The 26,508-nt window shown below is 39.0% G+C and overlaps 1 protein-coding gene across 22 annotated transcripts in view; it reads right to left on the bottom strand.

The window, feature by feature from the left end:
• Positions 1-26,508, bottom strand: part of CELF1 (CUGBP Elav-like family member 1) — a 58,594-nt gene that overhangs the window by 13,359 nt on the left and 18,727 nt on the right. For 13 of the 22 annotated variants that reach the window (XM_077180041.1, XM_077180045.1, XM_077180048.1 and 10 more), the window contains 8 exons: positions 14,602-14,789; positions 13,739-13,821; positions 13,288-13,336; positions 10,038-10,172; positions 9,762-9,841; positions 9,207-9,368; positions 7,785-7,866; positions 4,986-5,114 (listed from right to left, as the gene is read on the bottom strand). In XM_077180041.1, coding sequence (XP_077036156.1) covers positions 4,986-5,114; positions 7,785-7,866; positions 9,207-9,368; positions 9,762-9,841; positions 10,038-10,172; positions 13,288-13,336; positions 13,739-13,821; positions 14,602-14,789 — 908 coding nt within the window. Of the gene's footprint in view, positions 1-4,985; positions 5,115-7,784; positions 7,867-9,206; positions 9,369-9,761; positions 9,842-10,037; positions 10,173-13,287; positions 13,337-13,738; positions 13,822-14,601; positions 14,790-16,787; positions 17,368-26,508 lie in introns of those variants that run through there. The other 9 variants (XM_077180039.1, XM_077180038.1, XM_077180037.1 and 6 more) reach the window with 9 other exon arrangements.

The following is a 26,508-nucleotide window of genomic DNA, read 5'->3' as shown; positions in this document are numbered from 1 at the left end:
ACTTTTTGTAATAACAGATGGAATGACAAACCTCCTCTAGTACTTTTTAAGAAAAACTGTCCTATTAAATCAAAAATTGAGAGATAATGTCCCAAACTATTTTAAGATGCTTACTCTGATGAAAGGACACACTTCCTGTCTTACTATCAGTAGCATATTAAATGTTGGGAAAACACAGGGAACAAGTTCCAATATAACCCTCAAGCTGGTAGAAAAATTAGCACAGCTGACTGAATCAAAGCCAGAGTTCAGAAATCATACATTCACCTTGATTTTAGAATATCACTTGTTTCTGCAACATTTCATTGCTGATCTTTATAATTCAAAAAGACACTCTATTTGACAGATGAGAACACAATTTTAAAAAATCCTTCCAAACCTATCCCAAATAAAATAGCAGCAGCTAAGGAAAAAAAGGCTAGAGAACAAGGTGAAAGGGAATATGGGTACCTTCCCTACTTTAAAAGGTTCTGATTTTAAATAAATTAAGTTAAACCACTATAAAAAGCTGATCACACGGTTATTTTAGTTTAGCTGCCTTTATCAGTAATTTCTTCAGGCAAAACAAGAAATGCTTTAGTACTGAAAATGCTGAGAAAACAAAAGACTTGTCTGGATTTTCTTTATCCTGTGTACAATGGAATTGAAGATAGCATCACATTTCTGATGATGACAAAAGGCAGATAAGTAACAGTAGAGCAAAAATACAGGGCAATTACAAAGGAATGCTTCCTGCATATAGCCTATATACCAACAGAGCCATCTGTGAATCTAGGATTTTTTCAGCCAAAGGCAATGCCTTGTAATAAAGTCACAATTTTCATTCATTAATTTCAGCACAATGTGAAAACCAATTGTTGGACTCTACTATGTTCTAAGGCACAACTTCTGCAATTTAATCATGCACTGTGCTAAGAAAAATCTGGTTTTTATTTTTAAATGATCAGGTGACAACTTGACCTGATATCCTGCAATTCTGTTCTTGAAATATCTAATGTCTGTTCTTTCCTATTTATCTTCATCACAACACTAATGTATTTGTAGGCTGTAATCATATCCTCATATGTCAGTCTTCTATTTTTCAGACTACTCCTAATAGCAAAGGAGTTCCACTGTTCTAGTCAACATTTCTGTTCTGTTTTTTCTTGTGTTATATTTTAGATCAGAAAAGAGAACAAAGCAATGGGGATGGGAAATCATTATTGTTTTATACATGTTCTTTACTCTATCCCTAATTCTTAATGTTGTTTCTGTGCAGTTTTTGGTGGGTTGTTGGGTTTTTTCTTGCTGCTAAGGTTATGTTTTCTTAAATCTATATACTGAGTTATATCTAGTCAAAAAGGTGAACTCTAACAGAAGTAGGTGAAAATGCTTAAGAAGGTTTAAAGAAAATTTGAATATGTAATAAAGAAGAGCTCTGTAGAAAGATACTGAAAGACATATTATTAGAAAGAAAATGACACTCAGACAAGGACATCAAGTAACAACTTGTGGAGGTAGGTAAACTGAGAGAACACTAAGTCTGTCCTAATTCAGTCACGTAGCATCCAATCAATGAAGAAAAGCTGAAGAAAAGCTGAATTCAGGTGATGAATCAGACTGAACTGTACCTGAATCAGTTCCAGTAAAACCAGAAATGTTCTGCTATCTCTGAAAAGAATTTTGCCAGAGACACATCAAGTCCAAGAAAATCATCTAAGCTTTGAGGTTGCCTTTAGAAGGAAGACAAATAGAAACATACCTCAGTGTTTGCAACCATTTCATTTTCCTCTGAAGCAGATAATTCTTATTGGTGCTTAAGTCAAAAAGATGGCAGACAGGACACTCCTAACCTGAGATATTTCTATAGTACTTCCTTGGATGTTCCTTTCACAAGCTAGTTTGAGTTTATCTACAGCCATGGTCTCTGCAACAACAACTACATAACAGCAGCAGACTGCTCAGTTCCAAGAGCTGATCTTCAGCAAGCTGAAGGTTTTATTTGACCCCATCCTACATCAAAATACACTTGGATAGTGCTTGGAACTATCTAAAGAAAATTATCTGAAATGGGTAGGAAGGCAGCACAACAACAATACATAACACCTCTGAGTTCTACCATTCCAACAGGTAACCCATCCATAAGTCCATGGACTGCACTGTGTAGACTTCCAAGCTCCCCAGATACAAATGGTATCAGTGCAGATGAAAGAAAGTCAAGAAAGCAACTATGCAGAAAGACTGTCTGGATTTTTTCACCAATTATGCAATTTGAGCAGAGATGTCCAAGTAAGCATCAGGTGAACATTTGGATGACAGATGGAGAGAAGTCAAGGAGTTAGTCATCTCATCTGCAGTTAGGTTTAAGAGGTTATCACAGTAGATGTTGCCATATGTCCCTCAGACAAGGCAGGCACTTACTAACACATGGTATTGAACTGCTATATACTGAATTTCTTCAGGGTCTGGGTGTGGCTCAGGAGGGATAGATGTTTTCTGTGTGGAGCCCAACAGCCTTCTATGTGAACATATACAGAGTGAATGCACATATGAATATTAACCAAAATAGAATCTCTAGTTTACTTGAAGACTAGAGAGTCAAAAAGCTGTATAATTACAGGAAGTATCATGGGATTGAATGTGTCTGTACACATTGAGGCTTCCCCTCATCTCAGTTTGAGTGTAGTCCTAAAAGGTGAAGCATATTTATACCTCTAACAAAAGGCATTAGAACTGTTTCAGAATTTGATGTCAGTGACTACTGATAGACAACATGCTCTCAAACTTTTTATTTATTTTGAACAAAGCTAATTTTTACTCTTTAAAATTATATTTGAAATTAGATAAAAGGCATGAAAAAGACAATAGTGCCTGCTTCATGTTACAGGCCTGTGAAGAGTTAATTGATAAATCTGTATAGGATATTAATACAAATAATCCACCATGATAACTGAATTGTTGACACAAAACCATTTAGTGATATTACTGATAATCAGAAGGTTATTTGAATTCAGCACAGAAAGTACTGGAAAATGGGCTGCTCCCCATCCCTGAGCCCCTCCATGAGAATGATAAAAAAGGAAGAGTCCTGAAGTATGTCTCTCATCAAGGAAAAAGGAACTTGCATAGTTCTGTGGAACAGCCAAAATTCAGAGAGGGAAAGCCAATTCCAAAGAATCACTGAATAGTAGCATAACTTATTTGAAAGTGACCTCTGTAGATTATCCTGTCTAACAGTCTGCTCAGAGCTCATCTAACCTCTGAACTTGAAAATGTCCTTTCCAACTGAATTCTCAGTCTCTGAAATGATGGAGATTTCACAGCCCCTCTGGCACCTTGTTACTGAGCTTGATCACTCTTGCCAATAATTTTATTTTTCTATCTAATCAGAATTTTCTTGGCTGCAGCTTGTGTCCATTGCCCTTGTCCTTTCACTGCACACTTCTGAGAAGAGGCTGTCTCTGCTTTTTCTAGCACATCTGACATTTGAACTTCACAACCTGCCAGCCCTTCTCCACCCCAACAAAACAGAGAACAAACTTGCTGCAGTCATCAGACGAGACAGCCAATAGGGAAATCTTAGTTCTAAATGCCAATCTCAACAAATTGTAACCTGACAAAGCATGAGGAAATATAGGAGAAACTGTCAGATACATTCACCTTCATGCTTCCTTTATGATGAAGAAGCATTAGTGGGTTATGAATGCAGCGCTTCTATAGTCTGATCTCTTCATAGTTTTTTGTTTGTTCTCTTTTGTTTTTAAATTATAGAATAGGATACGTAGCTGTGAGTCAAGATAAGTTTAAAAATTGCAATCTTTTAACGATTTCAGACCACAAAGTTTTTATGTAAAAAAATGTCCTGCAACAGAACACTCTTTGGACTAATTCTTTCTTGGGAATTTCTTTAAGTAGAAAACTGTGCAAAGCACCCATGGTTTAACTCCCAATCATGTGACAGAAGGTTTTCTAAACAGCTTTTCCTTGTAATCTTTTTAAAATCTCTTAGCCTGGCTCCTTGGTCCTCCTACACAACTCAAAATCTACCTGTGGAAATGTAAAACCCCCTCCTCCAACCGTGTTTGGTCTCTCACAATCACAGGTGAGGATGTCAACTCTGTAGGACAGAAGCCAGAGATGCTGGAAAACTGACACCCTGAAAATACAGGGTCTCCCTTCTCATGGCAGGATTTAGTAATAACTCAAAATAGGATAAAAATAACTGAGCAGAATACTGATCCTCATTTGTGATAAAAACTTAGTATGTCTGCCATAAGCACAACTGAATTTATTTTTAATTTTTTGCTTGTTGCATTTAATGATCACATTTAACAATAAGACAGCAAAAGAACACTACTTGGACATTCTAGTATCTCTGGTTAATGTACATAACCTAAAGTTAAAAAACAAAACAACTCAAAACAAACAAAACACAAAAAAGGCAAGCGAAAGGAAGATACTGATTTTTATGTGCAACTCATACACTAAGGTCTATACAACCACTTTCCAGTAGAAGTGCTAGGTGTCTGTTTATTCTACTTTTATGAGGAAGTTATAATATCCTTGTCTTCATTAATGGAATATAAACTGTATTGTTCTAGTGCACAGAATGCTTTATCTCATGCTAAAGGCATTTTCTCTTTCCATATTGAGAGGAACAGGGTGTATTTATTTACCTGTGCCTGCTTAAAACCACAGATAAACCAAATATGTGATGAGATTGTAATAATATGACTGGAAGAAGGTCACCTACCTTTCTGCTTCATGATGACCTCAAAAATTCTTTTTACTCTAAATTAATCTGACCATTTGGAGGAAGAGACACAGCAGGTAAAAAAGCTCTTGCTAGTGGCAAAGATATCTATCCTAAACAGAGGCCAGTGACTCTACTAGTAAACTGCTTCTCTATTAAAGATCAACATGAAAGTGACAAAAAGGGCTAGACAAACAGGTGACAGGACTTCCAGGGCAGTGCAGGTCAGGCTAGAGCAGGGGCAGTCTCTTACCTGAGCTGGTGAGCACGCTCAGGGGGCTGCTGGAGGAGGTGAGCGCGGCGGTGCCACTTGGTGTGTTCTGAGCCGCGCTGGCTGCGGCTGCCAGGGCAGCCAGGTTCTGTAACTGCATGGCGTTCAGTCCTGCAACACAGGCAGCAATGCGAGTGTCTGCTGGCACTGCCACGGCACCCACGTGTGACACACACAGCAAGCTCATCACAGGGACCAATGGCAGCGAGCTTCAAAGCCACAGGCTTAACACTAGTTACCAATCTTTCCTACATTGCAGCTCCTTGCTATCATTGAACATCTTTTTCTTTGCCCAGATAGATGTGATTCTGGAAAAGGCCAGGTAGTCATTATGCCAGATGGAGACTCCAAAGGACAGGCATTTTCAAGCAGTGTTCTCTCCAGTCAACAAAACATAGGAGTTAAGCCAGGGTCTGAGAGCTTGTGTGCAAGCTACAGAACTTGCCTAGACACCAGGCCAACAACTTCTCCCATCCTCGTGTCCCTCCACACTCTTTGTATGTGGACAGCAGTAAGTGCAAAATTCTTTCATGAAGGCCTCACACCACAGAGGCCACAAAGTCATGGCTTCAACCCACCATCAGCTGAGCATCAGCATGTTGTGTTTGGTCCCCCTGGCAGCCAAGAAGCAACAATCAATTGTGAGACAATTGTTAAGTGGCAACTCGTGACCACAGGATCAACCAACATATTTGTAGGCTGGTCAAACCCACTGGAAAGGAAAACAAAACCTCAGGCATGCTGTGTGTAGGGAGCAAGGAATACTACAAGGGAGGAAGGGACCCCTGTGTTTATGAATTTTACTGGTCAATTTATTAATCTGATTCACCTTCACTTTGAGCCACTGCTTCTGAATGAAACCATTTGGTCAGTACTGACTGTATTTTGCTCTCTTTATCTGCTAGAGGATCCATTAGAATGGATCTCCTCCTGAATTTTAACCATCCTTTCGTAGACTAGCTCCATTCTTCCAATTCTGCCTCCCTTCACTTTTCCCTTATTTTCCATTTTTTGTCTCTACCTTTGATTACTTAAACAATTCCTCCTCTCTTCATCTGAATTCAGACAATCCCTAATATTTATTCCCAACATAATTAGAAACAAAACTAAATTAATCACCCTTCATTTAAAAACATCAGAACATCCTAAGCAGAGGTGGTATGTTATCTTTTGGATACTCAGTAAGACCTTGGGAGCAAAGCATACATCTCAAATAATTAAAACCTCAGTTTTGTAATTTAAGCAGTAAACAGACAACGTAAGAAAGTGATAATGCATTATAAACAAATTATTTTCTAAAGTACTTCTAATACCTTCAGTATAGTTTGTTTGGTTTTTTAAACTCTTTTTCAATTGTTATGGGTTTGTGGCAGGATCTGTTTCCTTTGGCAAATTTAGTATCCAAAACAAGTGGATTCTGCCTTTATTTAGATTCTCAAGATTCAATTGTAACATAAAAGCATAAGGCTAAAGAAGTTTTCTATTTTGCTTTTTTTGTGCTACAGAGGGTTAAAAGTGCAAGTGTTGGAGCTAATGAAGAACAGAGCAGCTTGTTCCTTACTGAAGCAGTTTGTCATGTGCACACTGCACCTGTCCTCTTGTCATCACACTGTTTTCCCATCTGCTTTCAAACAGCGTTGAGATTAAATTTTGTCTGCAAAGTCTGGTAAACGTGGGATCTAATAACCTACTTAATTTTTCTTTCTATGAATTTCAAGAAAGGAGATCAGCTGAGATATCATCAAGACCTTAAAACTACAACTTTTTTGGTAAGGAATCAGATTTGGAATAACCATACAACACACTATTTATATGTCTGGATTTCAGGTTTTAAGGTGTGGTGGTGTTTTTTTTGTCTTTTTTTTTTTTCTTTTGGGGAGGGGGGGGTTTGTTTTGTTCTGTTTTTTAATAGCGAAGAAAGAATTACCCTGGAAACTTCTCGATCTCAGACAGTTATGCCCTTCCCTCTGCCCCAGTGCTTACGGCTGTACTTTCTTCTTTATTACATCCTGTTTTTAAGCAGACACAAGAGGCGGGAAAGGCAGGATATGTGCCCAACAAAATAATTTATAGATCACCCCCACACCGGATTTCAGTGAAATGGTTTTTTAAAAAAAACCTGCTTTTTGCACAGGTCTTGGATCTAAGAGCTCTGAAGAAGTCTAACATGAAAGAAGTCAATGTAGCAAGCTGAATTTAGAATCAACTTCCAGTATAAATCAAAATTCTTACAAATGAAAATGTAACACTTTGCAAACACTTGTAATTGTTACTGATGGGTGCACCAGCCAACATAAAGACACTTTTGGATAAACTTCTGCACAGAAAGGGCACGTGATACTGACATTCCTAACAACAATGTATTTCCAACTTAAATGCTTTGTTCTTGGGTATTGAAAATGGGTAAACTAAGAATCCAGAATCACTGAAAACACGTGCATTAGGGAGTGCCTATTTCAAAAAACAGCTCTTAACATATGCATCTGTTTGGATGAAAACAAATACAGAGAGCATTCTTTTTGCTACCCATAAGGGAAGACAATTTTACATGCCAGAGGTTGGGGAGATACCACCACTTACCTTGGGGACAATAGTTAAGTAAGATTAAGAAGGAACATCCACACTTGTAGCAGAGAATTCCTGTCATTTCAAAGGAGTAGGCAAACACAGGACTACTTATTTTAAATGAGATTAAAATGCCTACAGCCTTTTGGCTACTTTGTCTACCCTTGTTCTCTTTTGTTTGGCACTGAATTTGTCTTCTGGTTGAAGAAAACTCACCTCCCATTGGGTGGAGGCTGCTCAGTGTGTTCAGGTTCCCAGATGAAGCAGCTGCTGTCTGCTGAAGGAGCTGCAAATAAAGCTAGACATTACACCAAAAAACAAAACAAGAGTGAGAGTGAGGGCTGGCTCTGCTTCTGGGAGAAACTGCATCACACCACAGCCAGAGCGCCGTCACAAATGAATTCCCGCAGCCCAGGCACCACAGCACAGCAAAGCATAAAGAGAATTCCCTGAACAGCACAGCCAGAGCACCACCGCAGTGAAGCTCCACGTAGCCCATGCAGCACTTTGCAGCCAAAGCAACAGCACAATGCTTTCCTCACTCAACATCAGCAGTGCTGAGAGAAAATTATAGCCAACACACAAAGACAAAACCAGCAGAATCAGTAGTGAGAGAGAATTCTTATTCAAAGCACCTAAGGCAGGATTACCAACCCTAAGGATATGCTACCTCAAAACAGACTGTACAGCTGACACTGCCAGCATGGGCCAAATGGCAATGCCAAACCAAAACCAAAGAGCCACCAGGAGAGGGAACCTCCTCTACTCTCCTTATGCACAGCAAACATAAAAGACATTTCAAGCTTTAGCTCAGAAGGTTTTTAGAGATCTCCAAATCCTTTTTCTATTAACTAGCTGTTATTAAAAAAATTCCAGTCTACCAAAACTAAAAAAGTAGTAAGAGAATTGTCCCATTTCAACTAGACACCATACCAAGAATGAGATGAAATTTTCCTTTTCTGTTCCTCAGACTTAATATTACATGAATACAGTTGTCAGACCTACTCTGGCAACTCTCTTGAGCAAAAGCATATCAGTTTTTGAAAAGTTCATCCTTTAGGAACCCAGCAAAATCAACTGAAATGAAACTGCAGTCTACCCTCTGTTACATCGTTTTTGCTGAACAGAATAACTCCTCTCTGTTTTCTGTAGGCTTTGCTTTTATTAGGTTGGTTGTTGTTTGGGTTTATTTACTCTGCTTCAAATCTGATCATCCTTTCTATCTGGACAGTACCAAGTACTGTTCCAGGTTTCACTGGAAGAGGATGACAGAAATAAAGGAAAATTATAAAGGAATACAAGGACTATGTCATCAGATAGACATCAAAAGGGCATTTATATGGTAAACATTGAGGCAATACTATATACAGAAAAAGCATATTCTACAGAATGCAGGAGAAAAACCCAAGGTTTCAGGAACTAGGGCTACTCTGACTGGGGCTGAAATCCTCCTATAAAAGTATTCCAACTAGATGAGAGCACATAACACGATTTCAGCCTTCTGATCCACAAAATGGGGATTAAGAACCCAGCTCCTATCTTCCAGGAGCCTTCTAAAAATGAATATATTAAACACTGCAAGACAGTCAGACACTCCAATCTCTGAAGAGATGAAAAGAACCCAAATCAGAAACTCACTGCTAAGTACTGGGGTCCAAGTGTGTTGAGACCAGCCAGGTTTCCCCATATTGAGGCAGCACTGATCTGTTGCATTTGTTGCTGAATTTGCTGAGCAATTCGTTTCTGCTCTTTGTCCTTCTGCGTGTCTGCAAATTTTACAACAATGGGAGAAGAGCAACCCTGCAAATAGCAATTCAAACAATTACATACTTGCTATCCCCAGCAGTCACAAAAAATACTGAATTAAGACCCAGTCATTGGAATCATTCCCCTCCTCCTCTATGCATACATACAGACATATATATAATATATATATTCAAACAGAACATTTCATCAAAGGCTCAAAATCTCATTTGCTTTTAATTCTGTTTTGTATTTTAGTATTTTCTTTGCAGATGAAGTTTCTATCTCCAACTCTAAAAATAAAGCAAACAAACACAAGGGGTCCAGGAGCAGTTTTTGTGAAGAAACATAGAACTGCACTTGTCCTTCTCTCTGCTCTCTAGTCCCTGAAACTCCATAGTGACTGCCTGACAATTACACCTGCTCCTGACACCCACTAACTTGTTTTACCTCCATGGTTTGTGCTTGGTGCATTGCTTTGATTGCTGTTTGTGCCATGGCTCTTGTTGTAAAAGTCACAAATGCACAACCTGGGGAAAGAACAAAAAGCAATCAAGTTGTTCACTACCTCCACAATTATTGAGATGAATACAGGAATGAAAATGCTTACTGGGTAGGGAGGAGGTGTAGGAGGGAATCACAGAAAAAGCTCAAATGCCAGGCTGAGTTGCAAAAGGCAGCATCCAGCATCCTTAAACTGCCAAAAAAGCTTCTTGCTTTGCTTACCTCGGCTCAGGCCATCCGGGCCCCGTAATATCCTGCATTCTTCAATCTGCCCAAAGGGGGAGAACATCACTCGAATGTCATTTTCATTGCACTTCTTGGATATCATTCCAATAAACAACTTCCTATCTTCTACTGCTAAGGAAGCAAAAGATAAAGAGTATTACCAGCAAATATGTGCTTACTAGATCTTAGGTCTTCTCTGTTAACTGCAGTTATTTCCCTTGTATTTAGGATATGGGCTTATCAAACCAGATTCCCGGTAATGGACTGTGTCTTTAGTTTAAGAGGATGCATATCAGGTACTTCAATGAACCTGACAGATGTCTGTTTTATGATTTTATGTTTATGATTTGCTGATTATTTTTAGCCTGTTAAGTCTGTGAACAACAGGAATGTTAAAAAAAGAAGAAAAAAAGTATGTCAGATTCAGCACTTCCCTTTATCTCTTCATTTCTAGGTGAGGCAAGGCTTGAATGTGGTTTATTGTACTACTTTCATTGTCTTTCCTCTGCTTATTCTATCTTTAGACTACCAACATATACCTAACTGTACATAAACAAGCAAGTAGAAAGCTTCTTTTTAGCCTCATGCCAATCACCTAAATTTAGATATGCCAATTTCCTCATGCTCCTCTCTCAACAGTGGAAGCAACAGCAGTTGCTAAAACTGAACACCTTTACTTCTGTTAGTGATAGGCCCATTCTGATGTGCATCAAAAGCACAAAAATAACACCTCAAATCAAACCACGGACTGTGTGGTACTGTTTCTTGGCTCTAAATACTGATGCTATTAGATATATTAGAGTTGAAGAATACCTTTCAGTGGGCGGACTATTTAAAATAAGTGGTTCAGAAAGGCATTTCCCTTCATTTTTCAGTTAGTTGTTACTAATGTCAGCTAAAGGTCACTTGAGTGAGTGGGGTAAATCTAAATTCAGAGCAGATTTTTATACTCTTGATTTACTTATTTAAGGATGCTGATCACCTCTGAAACACCTCCTTTTAAAGGATGAAGTGAATTATTCATAATATCACTTGAAAATATAAAACAACATTCATCACAATATAAAATGATGAATATTCTAGCACATTTTGAAGCTTCAAAAAAGTCTTCTCCTATTCAATGCTATAGTGAAGGGAAACCAACGTATTTGTTGAGTCTTCTATGATGCTGGAAAGGAAGACACCAAACTATTCCAGCAGACATGACTTTAATTGGCCATTAAATCTTAATGTTGTACCCAATTCATTTTCTGGTCTTAGAGCAGAAAGCTGCTTTCAAATCCTTTTAGCAGACCATTTTAGTTCAAGAGATCCAGAATCCCTTGTCTTGTGGGAAGTTCAAATACTCTCATAACTAATGCTTTCTTATTTATTGTTGTCACCTTCACTTTTTATTAACACTCAGAGTTAAATAACAGCCTCAGAAATAACATCCTAAAATTCCACTGAATACTTTTTTAAACTTTCCATTATTTTCCCAGGATATTTGTATGTGTGTTTCTATGTAATGCAAGGTCATTTTAAGTTTAGAGAACCTATTCTGTTCTCCTCCCAAAAATACTTCAAAAGAATGACTCCTTTCTAGATATATTTACACAGGAACATGTCCTGTATACCCATGGAGGAATCTGCAGATGGAATTACTCCTACTATATGTCACCCATACATTCCATCTTTTATTTTTCTATTATTTTAAGGGGTAAGTTTTCTCAAACCAGGACTATCTTCTCCATGATGCAATACAAACTACTGCAAATGAAGAAAATAAAATTCGGTTGAGCCTAGAAAGGCTGAAACTATAGGATAATAAATGCTTTCTTTGCTTAGGTTGCAGCAATACACACATATTTGAACATCCATGTATGTAGGTACATAAAGGAAAGGCATTTTTCATAAGGAAATGCATGGATAAATGATCATTTACCCAGTGGTAGATGATAAATTCTTAATCCATCTGAAATGGCCAATGTGCAGAAATATTCAGTTTTTCTTCTCTACTGAACTGCTATTAATTCTCAACCTCTCTTGTATGCTACAAGAAGTATTTTTGATTCCCACCCCAGCTGCAACAGACTTTGCTTCACATTAGACAAACACATGAAAAAGCATTTCTAGATTTCATATAATCATAGAATAGACTGGTGTAGAAAGGACCTTAAAGATCACCTAGTTCCTCTGACTAGACCAGGCTGCTTAAAGCCCCATCCAGACAAGTCTTGAACACTTCCAAGGATGGGGCACCCACAGTTCCTCTGGGTAATGTGTTCCCACGTTTCACCATCCTCACAGTAAAGAATTTCTTCATAAAATCTAATCTAAATCTCTTTCAGTTTAATACTGTGATCCCTTGTGCTATCACTATACTCCTAGATAAACAATCCCTCCACATCCTCCTTGTAGGCTCCCTTCAGGTACTGGAAGGCTGCTAGAAGGTCTCCCTGGAGCCTTCTCTTCTCTAGGTGGAACAACCCCAACTCTCTCAGCCTGTCCTCACAGGGGAGGTGTCCGTCCCTATGATATCTTGATGGCCCTTCCCTGAACATGCTTCCCAGGTCCATGTCTTATGCTGGGGGCCTCAGAGCTGGATGCAGTACAATAGATGGGGTCTTACAACAGCAGAGGGAGAATCACTCCCTCAACCTGTTATGCCTCCTTTAGCTACAGCCCAGGATGTGACTGGTTTTCTGTGCTGCAAGTGCACACTGCATCTTTATATCTATTTTTTAGCCACCAAGTCCTTCTTGGGGCTGCTCTCAATCCACCTATCACTCAGCCTGTATCCATGTTTGCAGCACCTTGGCCTTGCTGAACTTCATAAGGTCAACACAGGCCCACCCCTCCAGTCTGTCAAGGCTCCTCTGGATTGCTTCCTTTCCCTCAACCACAGCACTCAGCTTGACATCACCCATAAGCTTGCTGAGGATGCACTCAATCCCACTGCCCATGTCCCCAACAAAGATTTAAACCACCTTAGTACAAAGAAGAACTCACTGGATGTTTCCCTAACTGACAACATGGTTCTACCACAAGCAGCAGCAGGAGAGATACTCTGAGTCATGGAATTTGAGAGACATCACTCACACTACCTATTATTTAAAACACACCTTTCTGATTTCACTTTATTTCTTTTAAAAAACCAGGCCTCCAATTCAAGTCTTCATCAAGAGCTGTTAAGCAAAAGGGAAATCCTCAAGTTTCCTGACTAACCCAAAGGATGACACCAAACTGGGACTTTAGTAAAGCTTACCATTACTCTTTTCGCTGTCAGCTGGTTTCATCTGGATAGGATGGTGCATCTAAAATGTAAAAAGATTATTTAATCCCAGATACATCCACTTCATACTATATGAAATACATCCCATAACAATTGTGAAAGAAAGAAATTATAGGCTAAATTGCCTCAAGAGAGGTGCATATGTAACATTACAAAATTCCAAGAAAAGGCTTTCCTAATTATATGTCATCATTCCTCCTCAGAGTATTATAAAAGCCATTTCCACCCACTTCACTGCCATATCATTCTTTTATATACTCCAAAATTCCCATAAGTTCTGTTATTATATACGTCTCATAACTCTGATCATTTGAATAGGTTTTTTACAACATTATTTTAGGGCAACATAATGTGTTTGTGCTTCAGTGGTGCTGGAGCTCAGAGAAACAAGACAGTTGTGAAGAAAGCAGGGCTCTGCTCTTACCCCTGGGAGGATCTTCATATTGTGAAGAGCATTCTGTGCTTCTAGTGCAGCTTTACGGGTATAAAATGTAACAAAACAGCACCCTGCAATTGAAACAAAATATTAGCCAGGAATGAACACCCAATCTTGGAGAGCTGTACAGAAATTGCAAGCCCTACTTCATCCTTCCAATGCAAAATGTATGATAAGAAGAAGAGGTTAGGTGCTGAAACAGGTAGGTGCTACCGTTTGTGACAATTTAAGAAAGATTTCCAAGTGTAATAAAATAGAATATGTTCGGAACTGACCCAACATCCCTACCACACCATTAAAACAAGCAGATATATCTGTTGGCTACTTCATTTTCAAACTCAATTATTTTCTTGTACCAAAACCCTACCTACTTTCATAGGAATTATTGCATATAACCAAACGGCAAATGCAGGCACAAAATTTAGTAAGAATTTAATGTTTACAAGTATTCGATTAACATGAATGACTAAAACCCCAATTTCATATTCATCTGATACTGTGTCCCATTCAGCCAAATTTTGATCATATGACATAATCACAGTGATGCTCTGGAGCAACACAGTATTATTGGATGTTCTGCTGTGCAATTATAATTCGTACTCCTCAAGCATCTCCATCACTGCTGAGCTCTAAAAAAAATCATGATTTTTCTGAGCTCAGCTAATGGCTGGATCACAGTTCAAGTATAATTAGACAAACACACTTAAAGGCTTTATAAAGTCTGGGTTTGCATGCATATGTGGTCACACAGAGCTCTACAGGGCTGTTTGAATAAGCACACAGCTAAGACTGCAACTACGTGAAAGTGGCTGAAATCCCAGGTCTCACAAGAGAAGTACAGAAGTTCTCACCTTTGCTTTGAGGAGGGTTTTGGCTCCTGTCCCGCAAGACATTGATTTCATAGACAGCACCATACTGTTCAAAAAGTTCTCTGAGATCCTTCTCACACCAGCTCCGTGGGACTTGACCCACAAACATTTTGATAGCATCTAGATCAGGTTGGTCTGGGTGATCCAGTGTGCCATTCATTTTCTTTGCACTAAGAAAAACAAAAAAAATTTCTGGTTTATATCTTCCTACAAATTCTAAACAAAAGCATGCTTACGGCAAAATTTAAAAAAAAATAATTTTCTACAAATATATAGATGTGTATGACGAAAATATACATATAAAAAGGAACTCTTGCACATTCCCAGTATGCATACCAGAGTACACTCACATTTACTGGCAAGCTATGTACTTTGAAATGAAACACACTCTACACAGCTGTTTAAAACTCTGTCCCATAATGTAGTCAACATCTGGGATTCAGGATATAAATCTGCTGAGATAACTGAAAACTAACACTAGCTCAGCCATCCAAAAGGAAACCAGAACTGAAAGGAACCTAAGCTCAGTCTACCTACAATCTACCAAAGTTATCAATAATCACCGAAAATGAGAGAATGTTATGACTACATTTTTACATGCGACTAATTGTAACTGTTTATCAAGGTGAAGATTCATCTTAAAACAGAGAAACAGAATAAACTGATCCAATGGTAAGTTTCTTTAAAGGTTTACAAGGAAGTACTTCTTTGTGAAACTAGGGAGCTTTCAACAATAATTGGCAAAAAACGAGGTTAAAATTGTACATGAAAAGGCTGGGATTGGACAATACAGTTAGTCACAGACTGAATCAGGTTCAATAATGTCAGGGTTCTAACAGAGGGAAAAAAAAAAAGTAACTTCTTAGACTACAACAACTCGGAAGTTTTGAGTATGGGAATCCTCAATAGGTTCCAAGGCATTCTGTCTAGCTGTATGAGCAGTTTACACCCTATTAATAAAAGTTGTGTTATGCTCCACCCAGCCAGTTTACGAGTCCTACACTGCTCCCTGCATTGACTCCTCATTATTTGTTAAGTGCAGTGTGATGTCTGTTATCAGTAGCCCCAGCCTGGTACACCAGAGCACCTCTCCCTGCAGAAGTCTGACTATAACGACACCCTATTGCAGCTATAGTGATTAGCTGGTTAAAACTGCTGACCAACCCCTGCATAATCTAGAAAGGACATGGGGAGTGGAACAGCACCTATACAATGATTCCCCCCACCCCCAAACTCTTTGCTGAAGGTGGTCTTCTTCCAAAGCAGTCAGGTCTCTTCATCTCTGCTTTGCTCCTCTGAAGACAGTTTGAATGGCTTTTTAACTGCACGATAGTAAACACTATTCCTCACTGTCCATCTGAAATCGTATTCCCCCCTGAAAAGAATTTAAAAAAAATCCAAGCCCAGTACTGTTTAGTGTTTTTCCCCATCAATACACTGCTGTTCAGAGCCTAAGGAAAAAAGAGATGTTAGGGAAAGCTCATAATTTTATAGCTGTATGAATAGACTTCTGGAACAACAAAGCTTCTTACTAGAAGGGAAGAGAATAATCATAAATGCTTTCACTCCTCTTCACCTTTCCACTCAGAAAGGGTCAGCACCTCTCCAAATAGCCAAGGGAAACAACACCCTTAACAAACATGTAAACTGCCTCTTTTCATTTCAGTTAAGAACAATTGGAAATTGTTTACCCTATCCAATAATAGTTTTCAGCCCTGCCTTCCATTGGTAGCTTCAAGAGTGCAAGATGGCTCCAGTTAGCTGGGCAACTCTTAATATGACCTCAACAGTATTCAAGGAATATTTTACTCCTAATTAAAAGGTTTAGTCTGGAGTCATTAATGGGGAAGAACAGAAACAGTTCTTCCCATAAGTGATTTCAACAATCTATGTTATGATATCAGTACCTGTAGCATACAATAAACAGTGTCATCAAACAGCTTTATTCCTCCTTAGTCCTTATCTCCACAATTATCAGACCATTTTCCCCCCATCTTGAAACCAACATCAATCTTCCATGACCACTAGGATTTCTTCAAGAAAACAAACTGCAGGCTGTCCTATCTCTCCTTCCTGTCCCCCTCTGTCCCAACAGACAGCAGAGGCTTGAGACAGCAATTCCAGCTATCATTTTAGTTAGAACTTAGATATGAAGAGGAAATACTTACACAGGGCTTGCATTCAAGGAGCAATGGTCCACCATCATCTCTGGGAGGAAATCCAACTTGAACGCGGCCATCACCTCAGTCTCTGACAAACTCCTAACACTAAATCAATGTACTGCCTAACCCCCTAACAACACCACTTCCAAAAGTCCTGCAGGTCTTAACACTCAGCCACACAAAAAACACTCAAACCACAGAAACAGAAGCTCAGGGAGACCAGCAATAGACACCACAGAAACAGGCTGGACTGGGAAAGGGACATGGAATCCCAGATTAAAAAGGGGATGCGACCATGTGAAGGGAGGCTCAGCTTAATACACAATGAAAATGCTGATGCACTAGGCTTGTTTTGTGCAATTTTCCCTGGCGAAGCAGTACTGAGTGCACTGTCAGATAAACAGAGTGTCAGATCCATGAAGATAGCAATGGGTAACAGAGCAGAAAGAATACAAACTCCAGTCTTTCCACCCCCAACTAACTCCTTGTCTCCCAAAATGGCAGGCCAAGGCCTTGAAGTTCAGACAAGCACTTTCCAAATCAGCAATACTAAGGTGTGAAGTCAAGAGGTTTCTTTACCATAAACATTTTTAATAGCTGATTTCACTCTCTTCCCCTTGTGCTCTACTATTGACACTCTCAACTTCTATGGCACAAAATGCCAACTACAATTTTTCTCCAAATCTGCCAGAAAAATCAAAGCTCAGATTATTCAAAAATTCCTTAACAACCACAGAACATCAAAACCGAATCCTTTTATAGAAGTAAAACATACATTGTTCTGGAAACAATACTTTGTCTAAAAATCCAGATATACAGAGTCTATAAATGACCAAGAAAGGGAAAAAACTCCGTGATTTACTGAAAACCATTTTATAACACTGATCAGAACACCTCAGCTGCTTCATCATAAAAACAGACATAGCAAGTTGATCAAGGAACTGTGAGATGCATTTACATATGCAATGCAGGCTTCTTGTTAAATCTCCAATACCCAAACTAATGGGAAGATAATGTGGATAAAACTACATACACTGTGAAATGCAGAAATATTTGACTGAGTGGAGTGAGTGCTGCAGAGGCAGCTGAGTGTGTTGGAGCACTCAGGAGGAATGGTTAATTGGAGTCTAACATGAGACTAGCAACCCTTATATATGGTTGTTATAACCACAAAATAACCTCTCAGAGCATCAAGGACTGCATGCTGGAGCAGCTGTGATCACATCTTTCTCTTCTGTCAATGGCTGCAATAGGTACTTGCAGTTATTCTGACTGGCCAGTATACATAGCTTTATTTAAGCTTGCACAGTTACAGGATGTCAATTGGTTTTTTTCATAAATAATGTTTCCAACCCCTGAAAAAAATTTCTAAAAGAGAACCTTTCTTATCTTTTGCCAGCAGTGAGGTTAATTTAAAGGAGCTAGGCCTTGTAATACAAAGAGATATGCATACACTGCAAAATAAGAGAGGACATACATTTCTCACACATCAGATGTTCAACAGTAACTACTTCATGCATGCTCTTACTATGTGATAAATGCAAGAAAGCATTCTCTTTAAAGAAAAAGGTGTAAGCTATCTGCTAAGCACCATTGTTAAGAACATGCAAATAGGCATTAGGGAGCACAGATCAATTTTTCAGCTTTCAATAAATGAAATTGTTCTGTCTACCTTTAGACACATATTACAGGCTTCCCACCTGAAAAATGCCATGTTGAGTAAAGTCCATCATATTAATAATATTCAAATGTTAAAATTATCCTAGAGCCCATTTCATGCATTTGTCTAAAATGAGACTGCAGAGAAAAACTTTTCAGGTTTATATGATTAGAACAACAGATTACAGGGTGTGATTCCTATGTGAGATGAATCTATAGACCAACACGGTAAATTCTGGCCCTATCCAGGAAGACCAGAACTCAATCCTTCTGGTCTTTCACTCATCTTAAGCATTTTACATCAGCCAGTAAAATGCCCCAGCTGCCATGCTCACTGTAGGTTCCATGAAAGACAATGCTGGCAACACACTGTCTAGAAAATGGGTTTTTAAAATGTTACTGAGATTGATTAGAAATGTTATTGAGATTGATTTACTGAAGAAAATCACTACACCATTACAATTTGATCCTATGCCCACTGTTTCCCTCTGCTCCTCAAAATCAAGGTCCTATCTTCTTGTTCCATCAAGACAAAACTGCAATGCTATAGGCACAATTTGTTGGAAAGGAAGAATTAATACTAGAATGGTGAATAAATACCTGAAGATATGTTAGCCAAGACTCAGTGTCCCTGGTGCCATACTTCTGAAGTAATGATGGCAACTTCAGTGACAAAACAGTGTACAAGCGGGTTTGGTTTAGTGTTATTTAGCTGAAGGCTTCAAGCTAGTGAAATTAAAAGACTTACAGACTTCACTTGTGAAAATATCAAAAGGAGTGGAAAAACATGGTATTTCACTACTGCACAGAAATAAGAATTAAATGAGAAAAAAGTGTTTCTTTAAAATTAGAAAAACACAAAAGTTATCCTAACCATTTCTCACAAAGAATGAAAAATAAGGGAGCTAAACACACTTATTTTTTGCTCAGATGTCAAATTCCTGCTGGCTTCCAGATCCATTCTTTGATTGTTTCTATTCAAAGGATAACAGAAACAATGTCTGAAATTCCAAGCTCCATGGATTGTAGCTACACATTTAAATGCTGTGCTCATCTGACAATATGAACATTAAAAAACTTCTATGTACTACACATTAGATCTCAATTTTTACACTTCTGAAGCCCTAGATGATGCTGCAGAATGTGTCATTATATGTGCTCCTCAGAGACTGCAGAGTACAAATGTTGAAAGTTTTTGCTTTTTAAATTTACAGAATAACATCACATCCTAGGGCAAAAAAATCCTGAAAATTCACCACAAAACTGAAAATCCTCTATCATATTTTCTTTCCTAAGAAAGCCTAGTTTTAATGAGTAATTAACTCTGAAAGCTATAAGATAATACCACCTTTTATTTTATACATTCTGTATTCAGACAGCATACACAAATCTGATGCTGAGGGACTACTGGCATGGTGAGAGCAAGCTATGGGAAAGGATGTAGGCTATGGGGAAATCAGACACTGTGAAGCTTTGAAGGAGACAGGTCCTAGAATAAACTTCCCCTTGTATTATCTGTGCATATCCAGATTCTTACAGTGCTGCTGAATTGCAGTTTTGTTTTTACACTGATAGCCTCCAGGTTACATGCATCAAAATACAGCAGTTGCTTGTCAATATTTTGTTGTTTCATTGTTGATCGTGTAAGCATGTGGTCAGAATGTTTTCTGCTTGTGTTGAAATCCAAACTGTCTCCCCATGCCTCACTGGGTACAAAAAGCCCCTCACCTAGTTGCCAAAACTGCAGTTTCTTCCTCTGCCAATCTCTTTGACTGTTATGCACTGTGGGTACACAAACCTGACACATTGAGAATATTGAATTTACCATCAAAATACATGAAGTTTTTGGGCTGCCTACAATTCAGATTAAATTAACTGAAAAACATTTTATTGATGTAAACTTTGGTAGAAGTTCCCAGAAGATGGAGAAAAGGGATAGGAGGGGAAGACAACTGCCTCTACCTTGGAAATACCAAAGTTTTGTGGTGCTCCCTCTTATGCATTTATCTGAGAGCAGATAAATGAGATGTAGATGCAGATGAATTTTTACAAATCAGGTAAATAAATTTAATTCTAAAAATAGATCCTACTATAAGCTTTCCCCCCCCCCCCCCCCCCCACCTTCCTCAAAATATTTCTGGGGAAAAATATTTGAGGTACATCAATACATTCCTGACCTACTTCCCTGGCTTGTGAATGAAGTCCTGTAGCTTCTACTTCAATTAACTCTGTGAAAGCTCAAAAGGAATGAATTATGAACTTTTGTCTGACTGAAGAATCCCCAGGACTCCCAGCTCTCTGCCAGCAGATGAAACAGCAAGTCACCCAGTCTTCTGGTTTGCAGAATGAGGCTTTCTCTGCCTAAGTACTCTTAGAAAGAGAAAAATGAAACAGCAGCTAAACATACCTTTTTTGATAGTAAAGAAAAATTGTAGCAGTAAATTATATAAAATTTATTTTGAAAAGTTAGGGATTTTTTTTCCTTGAAAAAGGAGATGAAACTTTGCACCGAAGTGAGGAAATTTGTTATTCTAATTAATTCTAAACAGTGAAGCTGATAAAAAGACAGACAAGAAACACATACAGGTACATTTTTGTCTCAAATTGTTTATGGGCCATGGGCCTCCTCAAATACATATGATTATCTGTTCTTCCTGCTATACAACATACACTTCACACAGAGTCTCTGTGAATGGCAATGATAGGCCTAGATCACACCAAAGAGTGGGAATTTGCCTATGCAAAAAAAAAAAAAAAAAAAAAAGAAGAGTTGTCCTGTTAAAAGCTACTCAAGAACTGAACTGTGCACATATGATGTAAATGCTCATTAAAACAACTGCACTATATTCAATTGCTTTAGTAAGTAACACTAAATCCTCCCAAAGAGCTCCCCCAACACCACAAGCTACACAACCAAAAAACCCAAACCCCACACCTCTGGACTTGAGGAAATGTGACAGCATGACAGCATAGACAGCAACCAGTATATACACTTTCCTTTCTTTTTGTAATGCCTTGCAACTGCTTTCACTATGCCACCACACCACTTATGAACAAATTCAATCTGTGATATACTCAATATCTGGCTCACTCCCGAGGACAACTTACACCAAATGGCAGACAGCAGCTCTGCAATACGAGAGCTTATCTACCAGGAAACAGGTTACAACATCTGTTCAAATTTGAGAAACAAAAAAAAACCCACCCCAAACTGCAACTGAGTCTTGCTCTGCCAGTGGCTGCTACTGACAGCACATCTAATGAGAACTTGGAAGAAGCTGAATTACCAGTCTTAGGACCCTCTTATAACACATGTATCAAGTCTACAAAGTTTAAGGCAGTGGCCTACAAACTTCTCCTCTCTCCTGATACACTGCCTCTTCACCTGCTTGCCTGTGAGGGGATGCAGGATTGTGCTGAGAATATCCTGATGGGCCTGTGGCTATTGGAATTCTGCGATGTGAGCAGCCCACAGCTCTGCAGACAATGATCTGTTTCTCTAGGATAGAACAGCTGCATGATGCTACCCTGAGTTTTACTTTCTTAGAGCACAGCTGAGAGCTAACACAGCAGCATGAGGTTGCTAACCCAGTGCTTGACCCGCTGCAGCTGTGTCTACTGCTTCAGTGATGATGCTACGAAGGCTTGCACAGGCATTACCAAAGAGAGAAAAATGGAATAGCCTGGCCATGAGACTGCCTCCTGACAGGGACCTAAAACATCCATCTCTGACCATAAAATTTCTCATTACCCTATTGTCAATATGGAGTATGAAAGCTGACAGCCTTCACAGCATTACCTTGAAGTATATCCAATTATTCCTTCCAGAATCTGTATCTATTTTTTTTTTACATTAAAAAACTCCAAAGAATTTCGAATACCTCAGTCTGCTATAGTGCGATGTACAGAGTGATAAAAAACTTCAGTTAGTATATGTGGATTTTTCCAAAGGCACACAGTATGCACTCACCCTGTTTTCCAGGAGAGTATTGTACAGCACTAGGACAGTAGACTAATACATTAGCACAGTGAAATAGGGGAAAAATATGCCTATATGTAAGTAAAATCTTCAAATTAAGACAATTAAACACCAAAGAGAATCTGAAGTTTCTAGGAAACTATCTCCATATAGCCATTCCCCAACGATATATTACATATGTACATTCATCTTCATAGAAATATAAGAAGAGGTACCTGGATTGTTTTCTTTACCTTATATTGTAATAGATTTTCTTTTGCTAGCTTAAATTTTGTAATTAAAGTTTTCAATTGTTACCTTCAGAACAGTGATCTGAAATTTATGTTACATTTCTGTCTTTCCCTGATACATTTTGTTTATTTTGCAGATTTCCGTGTCTTTTTCAGACTACAGGAACGCAGAGAGAGTTGTGAATGCAATTCGTAGTTGTGAATTTAAAACTAAGGCACAGGACACAGGAAAACTTACTGTGATGCAAAAAAGACAATAAAAGTCTGGCTGAGAAGACGCTGTATTTAAAGGTACCAGACACAAAGCATACAAACAAACAAAATGCTAAAAGACCAAATAATAAATCTGAAGCAATTAATGCAGGACAACCCCTTAAAGCACCAATACCTGTAGAAGAGATAACAACAAGCCTTAATGCAGGTTCCTTAGAAAAATTAATTTTGTCAAATCACTGACAAGGAGCAAACAGCACATGCTTAACCCTCTTTGCAAGACATTTTACAATTAATAATTGATATTAGGAAAAAGCATTGATGTATCCCATGACAATTGCTTTTAAAGCAGACATGTATAGGTTTCTTCCTCTCATTCTGGTATACTATTTCTAGTATACTAAAGACAAGAATAACGGAAACAATTAAAAAAATTAAAGCTCTTTATCCTTACCTCTAGATTCTGGTTTGTTTTGTTGGTTTTTTAAAATAAGTAGATGTGAAATGTCTATTTCAGGTACTGCTTAAGCCCTACAGTAAGGTATGTAAAGAAAATATCACTTTAAATTTGTATTTTTTTAAACATACCCAAACATTCCAGTTGTTTGATTTTGAGAAGCATTTTGAATTTTTCTAATCACATTGCTAGAACATAAAAATTCTTACACTTCGCAAGAGACAAAAAACTATGGAAACCTTAAATAACTAAGAGATATCAGAAAGACCTGTAGACACTTTTGCACTGCAGACAGAAAAAACTTCTTGAGAAAGTAGGAAAAGTGGCTTGGTCACAACAATAGTAATAGGAAATGAAGGCAGCTGTATGACACAGGAGACAAAGCAGGAAACGAGTATAAGAGGAGAGGACACACATTTCTACCCTGTGGAAGGATAGGGGACAGGATGAAACATTTTAGGCAGTGGCAAGGTTTCAGTTTTCCCCTTGCACTCTTTGTTTTTGTTTATTGACTGAATTCAGATCCCAAGACACAGAAATACAGAGGGCATACCACACTTGCACTTCAATGCTCAAATCTTTACTGCAAGAAAATGAGAATATAATGCTTGGAAGCAATCTTGTGCTGTAGGCAAGGTACAGATTCCACTTAAGCGTGTCTCTGCCCTCTTTCTCTCTCCTAAATGTTGCCTCCGAGTTTGGTTTGGTTTTGGTTTTTTTCTTTTTAAAAAACTTTTTAAGATGGATATAGCCAAAGGTAAACTCCTGGCCATCTTTTTGCGCAAGAAACAATCCTGCAAGCAATTCTATGGAACAGAAAACTTTGCTTCAATTTTTTTTACCTTGTCAATACAAACACAGTACCTACAAATCTGGTTTCAGATACTCCTGCATTTTCCTGTCCTCTCCTGTATGACATGAATCTGAAGCTCTGTACTTAGTCAAAAAGATATACTGGAAAAAACCATTTTGCAATCTCTACAGTATTCACCAGATTTTTAAGGACTCTTAAATCTACACATTTTAGGACAGTCTTCTGACACTGAAACAGAGCCAGAAGTTATTCCTCTAGTAAGGACCTGGAAAGCCAGTCATTCTTGGAAAGCTCTCAACAGTCTGCTTGTCCTCAAGCCAAACATGCCATAAAGCATTACAGCAGGCAAAGCAACTACATTTACACAGAGAAGGCTGTGTGGTTGCATATTGGACCCAGGGGGAACGACAGAACCAGCTGTACAATTCCAAGACAATATAATCTACAATATTATATTTTTATATTATTTATATTAACCTGGAGGACGAGAACCTCTGAATCATAAAACACTTTTAAGTTTATGGCAAGCAACACATTTTGTGCACATGTAAACTAAAACCTTAAAGTAAGAACTGGCCAGAGTAACTTTTTTTTTTATTCAAGAAATGTAATATGTTATCTTAAATCAAAGGAACAAACTACAAATTATTATTCTCCTTACTGAAATGTCTTAGAATAGCACTTAGACACTTCTAAAATTTTTTCTGATAGTCTTTTTTTTCTTCTATTGAGTTTCAAGAGACCTTTTGGACTAAAAGCAGCAAGTCTCAAGTTTCAGTGTCCTTTGCGGCCACCAGAATAGTTGGACAAGCCGTTTTGAGGAGTCCTTTAATCTCAAATTGTTCTTATGAATAGCACCAGATACAAACAAGAATCAGTTAATATTATACTACAAAAATAGTAGTACTTTTGTAGTAGTATCTCTCTCATTTCATTTTATCCAAAGGAAAGCTTTTTGTTGCATGTTACCCAAAGAAAGTTGAAACGTAGCCTAGACAGGGGCTCTCAGTTGACTGGGAGGGTCCAGTTGACTGGAAGTTAGCAAATGTTACACTCCATTTACATGAAGGGTTGAAAGGAGGATCTGGGGAACCACAGGCCTGTGATCCTGACCTCTGGGATGGGGAAGGTCATGGAGCTGATCATCCTGAGTGCCATTACACAACATGCATGGAACAAGCAGGGGATCAGGCCCAGCCAGCAGGGGTTTCTGAAAGGCAGGTCCTGCTTGACCAACCTGATCTCCTATGTCAAGGTGAGCTGCTGAGTGGATGAGGGAAAGGCTTGTGATGTTATCTATCTGAACTTCAGTGAAGCCTTTGACTCTGTTTCCCACAGCATCCTCCTGGACAAGGTGAATTTCCATGATGTGAATGGGTGTACTCTTTGCTGGGTAAAAGCTGGCTGGAGTGCTGGGCCCAGAGAGTGGTGGTGACTGCAGTTACATCCAGCTGATGGTTGGTCACCAGTGGTGATCTCCAGGGCTCAGCTGGAGTCCTGTTTAATCTCTTTATCAATGATCTGAGTGAAGGGATCAAGTGCATTCTCAGCAAGTGTGCAGGCAACACCAAGCTGTGTGGCAGTGCTGATCTGCCAGAGGAGAGGAAAGCTCTGCAGAGAGATCAGGGTAGGCTGGATCCACAGACTGAGGCCAACTGTGTGCAGCTCAACAAGGCCCAGTGTCAGGTCCTGCTCCTGGGTCACAACAACCCCATGCAGTGCTACAGGCTGGGAGAAGCAGGGCTGGAAGGCTGCCCAGCAGAGCAGGGCCTAGGAAGGTTGGCTGACAGCAGTGCCCAGGTGGCCAAGAAGGCCAATGGCATCCTGGCCTCTATCAGTAACAGTGTGGCCAGCAGGACCAGGGCAGGGATGTCTCCCTGTACTTGGCACTGGTGAGGCCACACCTCAAGAGCTGTGCCCAGTTTTAGGCCCCTCACTACAAGGACACTGAGAGGCTGGAGCACATCCAGAAAAGGGCAATGGAGCTGGTGAAGGGTCTGAAGCACAAGTCTTACAGGGGGAACTTGAATGAGCTGGGGTTGTTCAGCCTGGAGAAAAGGAGGATGAAGGGAGACTACTGATTACAACTACCTAAAAGGATGTTGTACTGAGGTGGGGTCAGTCTTTTCTCTCAAGTAACAAAACCAGACAAAATGGCCTCAAGTCACACCAGAAGAAGTTTAGATTGGATATTAGGAAGAATTTCTTCACTGAAAGGGTTGTCAAGTATTGGAACAGGCTGCCCAGAGAAGTGTTAGAATCTCCATCCCTGGAGGTACTTGAAAAATGTGCAGATGTGGGGCTTAGGGATAGTTTTAGTGACAGACTTGGCAGTGTTAAGTTAATGGTTGAACTCTGTTATGGCATCATGTCAT

Source organism: Agelaius phoeniceus, chromosome 6 (genome assembly GCF_051311805.1).
Source record: "Agelaius phoeniceus isolate bAgePho1 chromosome 6, bAgePho1.hap1, whole genome shotgun sequence".
Lineage (NCBI taxonomy): Eukaryota > Metazoa > Chordata > Aves > Passeriformes > Icteridae > Agelaius > Agelaius phoeniceus.
Note: the sequence above shows the minus strand (reverse complement) of the source record. Positions and strands in the feature narration are given on the sequence as shown.